This window comes from Theropithecus gelada, chromosome X (genome assembly GCF_003255815.1).
Source record: "Theropithecus gelada isolate Dixy chromosome X, Tgel_1.0, whole genome shotgun sequence".
Lineage (NCBI taxonomy): Eukaryota > Metazoa > Chordata > Mammalia > Primates > Cercopithecidae > Theropithecus > Theropithecus gelada.
The window spans coordinates 106725092-106733650 of NC_037689.1; the positions used below are offsets into that span (position 1 = coordinate 106725092).

General features: G+C 34.6%; 1 protein-coding gene across 2 annotated transcripts in view; it reads left to right on the top strand.

The window, feature by feature from the left end:
* The window catches only part of COL4A5 (collagen type IV alpha 5 chain), a 273060-nt gene extending 264703 nt beyond the window's left edge, over positions 1 to 8357 (top strand). For both annotated transcript variants that reach the window (XM_025373371.1, XM_025373372.1), the window contains 4 exons: positions 3579 to 3756; positions 5606 to 5720; positions 6065 to 6237; positions 7079 to 8357. In XM_025373371.1, coding sequence (XP_025229156.1) covers positions 3579 to 3756; positions 5606 to 5720; positions 6065 to 6237; positions 7079 to 7160 — 548 coding nt within the window. In that variant the 3' untranslated portion in view covers positions 7161 to 8357. The remainder of the gene's footprint in view (positions 1 to 3578; positions 3757 to 5605; positions 5721 to 6064; positions 6238 to 7078) is intronic.
* Positions 8358 to 8559: the final 202 nt, after the last annotated feature.

Sequence of the window (8559 nt, forward strand, 5' to 3'; positions counted from 1 at the left end):
AATTAAATTATCTTTCCATAATTTAATTGAATAATAAATATCTAAATAATTAATTTAATATCTTCAGGTAATTTTCTCTAGTCTTTCTCCTATAAAATTCTTCTTTTTTGTTCAATCTCTCTACACTGTCAGACTTATAATCAAACTTTAAACTTCACATCCCTAACCTACCAGGTCAACAGAGGAACCATTAGAAGTTTTGAGCACTACGAAATTTAAAAATGTAATGCAAAGAGAAGATAGAATCTGCTATCAGCATGTAATTATAACTTTTCGGAATCCATGTATTTGCTCGAATAAGAACAGTCAGATTTAGAGTCTATAAATAGACCGTGACTCTGGTAGTTTAGGCCTCAGACACAGGGAAGGCCATGACAGAGCCTAAGATCCTAGGAATGGTCCTGGATTGCAGAGGCTTTGCTGGGGCTCACACAAGGATCACATTGGAGGTATCTTGATGACTAAGCAAAGATAGAGGCAGCTGTAACTTTGATGTTAAAGAAACAATTACCTCCTGATCGAATAAATGCAGTCTGTGTTGAATTAGTGGAAGGATTATACAATGTAAGAAAGAGGATGGAGAAGATGGATTAAATACTAAAGCTTTTCTGTCTGGGAGAAAAATAAAACATACTGAGAACCATTAGTCTATTAAAGTCTTATAACTGTAGGGTATAGAGGGCATTGGGAGTATATGGGATCACTCTCTCTTCAAAAATTTGGAGACTATATCCCAGAATTCTGAATCATTGTGGGCAGCCACAGGTGCAACCAGATACTCCAGATACTTCCATCATTATGGGCCTTCCTTTTATTTACCTTTCTTTTCTCTTCCTTGTAAGACCGGGTATTTTCAGCTCTGTCCCAAATTAGGCAGTAGAATAGTTTTCTTTTTAAATTACTTTATAATGTACAAAGCATTTTCATGTCCATTGTCTAATTTAATTTACACAACTATGATTAAGAAAAATGTATAGAAATATTCTGCTTTTTCATTTTACACACAAAGAGACTGGCTAACAGGTTAAATAACTTACTGAAACCTTATACAGTTAGAAAGTGATGGAGGTAAGACTTGAATCCCACACCTGCCAATTCTAAATTCATTTCTTTTTAAATTTTCCCCTGTTGTTCACTCTTACAGGACTGTGAGTCAGTCAGGTTTTTCTTAACCAGTTTTTTAAATGCATAAATTTGACTAAATCAATGATTTTCAACCTAGGGAATTTTCTGAAGACTCCTAGTCCTATGCCAAATCTATTGTATAAAAATTCCAAATAATTCTGACAGTACAGGTTTGAGATCTATTAGTCTTTTGTCAGTCATCTTCAGTCTGAGATAAGCATACCCCTTTGAATATATGAAGAATTTCCAAGATGCACGGAGGCATAATTTTTTAAAAATCAAATTTCAACTCCTTGACTTTTATATGTATTTTCTCCTAAAGTCAATCTGACTTTAGCAGATGTGCTTTGGGCAATCTCCTTTCCCATATCTCCTTTCACTGTCATGCCTTCTCCACTTTGTAAGAGTCATACTCTTGCACATTGCCTTGAAGTATGAAAACCTCTGACAGACAAATTCAAAGGGATAATTCAAAATAACAGTTTTGCTAAAGATACAATTACTGTTAAATCCAGCAATCCCATTACTGGATATTTACCCAAAAGAAAATAATATATCAAAGGGATAGTTGTACTCACATGTTTATTGTAGCACTATTCACAATAGCAAAGATATGGAATCAACCTAAGTATCCAGCAAAGGATGAATGGATAAAGAAGATGTGGTGTATATACACAATGGAATATTATTCAGCCATATAAAAAAATGAAATCATGTCATTTGCAGCAACATGGTTGGAAGTAGAACTCATTATCTTAAGTGAAATAAGCCAGGCACAAAAAGACAAGTATCACATGTTCTCACTTATATGTGGGAGCTAAAAATTTGAACACATGGAGGCAGAGAATGGAAAGACAGATAGCAGAGACTGGGAAGGGTAAGTGTGGGGAAGGGGGAGGATGAAGAGAAGTGGGTTAAGGGATACAAACATACAGTAAGATAGAAGGAATTAATTCCATATTTGATAGCAGAAGAGGATGACTATACTTAAAAAAAAATATTGTACATGCGTGATGTATACCCTAAATACCCTGACTTGATCACTGTGCATTATATACATACAAAAAATGTTCATGTACCCCATTATTTTGCATAAATAAAAAATTAATAGTTTTGTTAATGTCTCCATTAACTCAAGCTCTGTAATTCACTTTTAATCCATCTTACTAAGAAATACGTTTCTAATAAAAGTTTATTGTAATAATTATATAAAAATTTATAATATATATATTTTTATCAGTTATGAATTAATAATAACAATGACAGGTCAAAATAAAACGTTTAACATGTAAAGTCTTATAGTCACAAAAAGTTTTAAAAAAGTATTCAATTTTAATTTTTGAGAAATATGATAGCATGATCAATAAAAAACTTTCAAAAATAAAAATATGTTACATTAGGATAAAACTGTGTGAGAAAAGTGGAAGGGAAATATAATTTTTAAATGTAGAAGGAGCAGTGTATAATTTCCAACTGTTAAAGACAAGTTTATATATTTTCTATAATGGTAAATGTTAGATCTCAAATCATTATATTGGATGCATTTAAAAGAGTGATATAAAAGTTTGTTCTTAGATATCAATATTCACAAAACACCATAAATGAAAGCTGGCAAGGTAGAAATGTGGTTTGCAAATTCCCAGTCCCTACTATTACAAAGTGGAATACAGAAGAGTGGGTGTGGAGCTGAGAGACAATAGCTAATATCTTAATACTGGCACAGTATCAATTTAAACTTATGATGAAATTTAGATGTCAAAACTTTAGATATTTAACTTTCAAAAGTGTAAGTGCATTTTTCATCATTCTTTTGTGAGTAAATGAGAAAAGAAAGGCTTGATCACAAGTAAAAATAACCTCTCTTGTCCTACTAGCTCTGAATTTCAAAGATTAGTTTCTTTCTTTTTTTGGTTTGCTTTCCCCTCACATCTTTCCTTCCTATCTTATTTTTTTCCTTTTTACGTATTCTTCAAACCTGTCTGCGGTGGCTCTGCACACTGGCCAGTATTACTATTGTCCCTAGGCCTAAGGAGATTGCAAATTCACACAAGATACACACTGAGGATGTCTTAGAAGAAGAGAGGGCAGCCTGGAGCACGAAATATTGATAATATATCGTAAGGACTCAGTATGTGTCCTTCACTTGCACACAATGAATTACTAAATATTCTGCATAAGACACCATTGTTTATAAGATGCATCACTAGTTTAAAAACAGCATTGGGAAATAATATAATGAGCTACCACAATAAATATTAGCATACATTATAAAACACATCCTAATTTTATAAATGTTAAAATATGAGTAAATCTTAGATTTAAGAAATATAGTATATTTATTACCTATGAAAAGCTGGCAAGTTTCCTCGAAAGGCTGTCTGCTATTGTTTTAGAAGAAACTAAAGTATCATCATCATGCAGTCCTTTATTGTTTTCTCTCCAAATCTTTCTAGGGACGGCTGGCAGCTGCCTTCGTCGCTTTAGTACCATGCCTTTCATGTTCTGCAACATCAATAATGTTTGCAACTTCGCTTCAAGAAATGACTATTCTTACTGGCTCTCTACCCCAGAGCCCATGCCAGTGAGCATGCAACCCCTAAAGGGCCAGAGCATCCAGCCATTCATTAGTCGGTAAGGTATTGATTTAGCTGTGACTTTTACCAATCCCCAGTTAATTAGCTAGTCATATTTGAGTCCAAAGCTAACAATCTGATGATATTCCTCCTAGGTTAGGTAGAACAGAGGTACCTCTTACTATTCAATTATTTAATTTGACTCATATTTATTGGTGGTCTGCTTTTGACCAGGCCTCCATGATAGACATAGTGTAATAGCCAGATAACTGACAGTGTAGTACTTATTTATTACATAAATTTTTCTAATATATATCAGATTAGGGCTAAGTTCTACAATAAATATAATAAAAATGTTATGAAAGCATAGGGAAAGAGATGTTTAATTTCAAATGGAGAAATCTGGGATGACCATATGGAAAAAGTATGTCTTGAACTGATCAGTCCTTGAATGACTAGACGGACTTGAGGCACAGGCAGTTATAAAGGGGAGATATATACTAGGCAGATAAAATGACAATAGGTAATAAAGTAATGTATCTAGGGTGTAGTATGTAAAGGTTATGTTGGGAGAAAAGATTGCAAAGTTAGCTTGGGCCCAGATGGTAGAAGGCCTTCTGTACCAAATTGTAGTTTGAAGTTTACTTGATATGTAACAAGGAGCCCCGAAATATTTTAGAGCTACACTTCAGATTAGATTATAGTGCCATCAATGTGTAACATGGATTACAGAAGGGATAGTCTTGAGGTAGAGAGAACAGTTGGATTGAATGGTATTGCTATAGCCCTGATGTGAGTAAATTGGAACTCACAGTAGGGTACATGTGTCATGTTATTAGGCTAGATAGGATTTGACAGTTGATAGCTATGGGAAGAAGATGGTAGCTGAGATTTGGAGCATGAGTAACTAAGAGAATACCATTAATAGAGTTTTGCCATTTTGAAACCTAGTTTAACTCAGTCTCCCAGGAGTATTGGTTATTGCCATTTTTATTCTGATCATGACCCAGGATTTCAGTAACCATAAAGGATGAATTGCTGGAAAGTCTGCTTCCTTTGATAGTAAATATAAAGATTAAAGCTGGTTCAGCCTTAGTAGCAAATTCATGGTGCCCTTTTTAATACATTTTCCTGAATCCTTTGGGAATTTGGGAGTGTGTGAGTGTGTGTGTGTGTAATTTTGTCAGTCCCAACTCTTGGGAGTAAAACCTTGTCTAAATGTATTACTTATTTTGTTAGGTAAACTGCAAAACTGGCCTCAGTAATATGTCAAGAGGTCCACTCATGTTTTTCATTAAAGATATGGAAGGCTCAGCTATATTCATTCTGTTGCTATTTTACTTGATTTTGTAGATTTCAGCCACATCTCCAAGTGCCTGGGTACCTGCCCAGCATTCTGGATATGTTGTACTTCTCCATATATAGTCAAATGTTTAATAAATGTCCTTTGGACCAAGAATAATGGGTAGAGATTGAGAAAGTGTCCGTTTCTTATATTTTCGAGTCTTTCTGACATTGTTCTTACCACAGTTTCAGCATTACTAAATGTCTCCCCTCCAATTGAGCACTTTGACAACAAGTAGTATGTGCAATACAGCAAGCCAAACTCTTATGGCAATTAAGGCATTGACTATAGGAAGTATGAATAGAAATTTAGGGCAGAATGGAATATCAAAAGGCCATTGCACTGGTTCTGCAGTTTTTTGACAAAAGTTTACAGTTTATTATGTATACTGGGAGACAATACTTAGCAAATGCAATCCTCAAAGTGCATTTCTTCACCTTTTGTGATCATTGAAAGACACATTAATTGGCTTCCATACCAGGAAGGCTTCCAATGAAGCAGGACGGCTACTTTTCACGTGCTCACTCTGTACATTATGTTCCTTTTCCTTTTCCTTTACCAGATGTGCAGTATGTGAAGCTCCAGCTGTGGTGATCGCAGTTCACAGTCAGACGATCCAGATTCCCCGTTGTCCTCAGGGATGGGATTCTCTGTGGATTGGTTATTCCTTCATGATGGTATTTTACACTCTTCCTTACATTTGTCATAATAGCTGACTGTCCGTTCCATCTACATTTCTTCCCAATATGAGGAATCCCTGTCATTTGCATAACAAGAAGCTTAAACTTCAAACAGCTTCTATCCAAGCACTCTGTTCCCCCTCACACATTTTTTGTAACATATTTTCATAATCTGCTTATTACTTTTTTTGACTACCCTTGGTGTGGATACTATTATCTTACCTCTGGGCCTGTTCGTTCACTGGATTTGAATCTGGCCAAGCCCAGCACACATCTTTGGATATTCACTAAGCTATTATGGCAGATGGGTATTGCGGCACATTTTTCCTTGTCTTTTATAGCATACAAGTGCAGGGGCAGAAGGCTCAGGTCAAGCCCTAGCCTCTCCTGGTTCCTGCTTGGAAGAGTTTCGTTCAGCTCCCTTCATCGAATGTCATGGGAGGGGTACCTGTAACTACTATGCCAACTCCTACAGCTTTTGGCTGGCAACTGTAGATGTGTCAGACATGTTCAGGTAAAGTGCTTATAGCTTTAATTCAGGTCCAAAGCTTCCTTCAGAGATGCTAGGGAAGAAAGAGACAATTTATGGGTGGTTTATTCTCAACAAATGTTAGGAATGTATTGGATTGTGTACTTTGTTCTTGCTTGTTATTCTCATATACATGACTCAGGTCAGAAAAACAGACTTGATTAATATTAGGTGAGTTTGGTTTGCGATACCTTAGTAGCAATCCTTCCATAATGAAACAGAGATAAAGAAAGGTTATGTGACCTTCCTAATAAGTCAGCAGCTGTTCAACTAGATTGAGGCCACCCCAGGAAATGAAGTTACAGTCTATCTTCTCCCTCTCAGTTCAGTGGTCTCCTTTCCCAGGATATTTTAAAGATTCTGATTTAATGAGCAAGACATACATAATATATGTACCTCAGGATACTTCAATCTATTGATTTTTTTCCGTTTAAATTTATTTTTCTGTGTTGCTTTTGAATTATCACTACTTGATATTTTTCTTATGGTCCTTGTTATCTATTCATCATCAGTTGCCCAGATTTCCCTCATCCTGTGAATATTAGAAAAATGTATGAGAGAAAGAGAAAAAAATAGAAAATAAGAAGGAGACACAAATATACAAAGATAATAGTGTTGGGGAGAATAGTTACAAAATATCTGTGACCACTAATGGTTCTTAAACCATACTAGTCACTGCATTAGATCATATTGCTGAAAAGTAAACCATTAAGTCACCAAGAGAGCTACTTAACACAAAGAGAATGTTTAGTTATAAATTTGAACCAATAACAGAATTGAAATACCAGAAAATATGGATCTGATTGTCTTATTTCTTATTTCCCAGTAAACCTCAGTCAGAAACGCTGAAAGCAGGAGACTTGAGGACACGAATTAGCCGATGTCAAGTGTGCATGAAGAGGACATAACATTTTGAAGAATTCCTTGTGTGTTTTAAAGTGTGATATATATATATACATATACATATATATATATATATATAAATATATAAAATTCCTAGGATGCAATGTCTCATTGTCCCCAACTTTACTACTGCTGCCGTCAATGGTGCTACTACATATGACCAAGATAACATGCTGACTAGTAACCATGAAGATTCAGATGTACCTCAGCAATGCACCAGAGCAAGGTCTCTATTATTTTTCTACTAAAGAAATAAGAAAGTGAATTTACTTTTTGGGTCCAGAATGATTTTCTCCAAGAATTATAAGATGAAAATTATATATTTTGCTCAGTTACTAAAATGATACATTAAAAATTCAGTTAAGAGAAGAGTTACACTGAGTAAAATAAAAGACTGCAGTTTGTAGGAAGAATTATTTTTCATGGTGCTACTAATCCTGCTGTATCCCAGGTTTTTAATATAAAGGTGTCAAGCCTATTTTGCTTTCTAAGTAAAGGATGTGTATATTGTGAACAGCCTTTTAGCTCAAAATGTTGAGTCATTTACATATGACATAGCATGAATCACCTTTTACAGAAAATGTAGGAAACCTTAGAATACAGACAGCAATATTTTATATTCATGTTTATCGAAGTGAGAGAATTTATATTCCTACATCAAGTTACTACTGAGAGTAAATTTATTTTGAGTTTTATCCCCTAAGTTCTGTTTTGATTTTTTTAAAAAACAAACCATTTTAGTCACTTTAATCAGAATTTTAAATGTTCATGTTACATACCAAATTATAATATCTAATGGAGGAATTTGCCTTTTGCTATATTCTCCAAGATTATCTCTTAAGACCATATGCCCCCTGTTTTAATGTTTCTTACATCTTGTTTTTACTCATTTCTGACTGGACAAAGTTCTTCCAAACAATTCTGAGAAACAAAGCACACACATAGAATTAACAATTCTCTTCCCTGTGCTGCTTATGTAAGAATCTTCCTGTGGTCTCTGCTTGTACAAAACTGGGAAACAACACTTGGTTAGTCTCTTTTAAGTTACAAAAAGCCAATTGATGTTTCTTATTCTTTTTAAATTTTAAATACTTTATTATAAATATTCACAGGATACCTTATTTCCCTAGCTGTCGTCTTCTCACTTAATGTTTTTTAAATCCACCAATATAAATTTAATTAAAGATATATGTTGTAAGGATGGTCTGTTGTGTATCTCTTCAGCCTGTGTGGAAAAAACCCCTGCTCATTTACAGATAGATTACCAATCTGCACGTCAACAAGTCATCTTTTCCCAGGGAATCGGTTTCTCCATGCTTTGATCACTCTGATAGTAGATAGAAAACGTATAGTAATGTAAACTTTTTCCAATGAAGAAAACTACCTATTGGAAGATATTTCTGA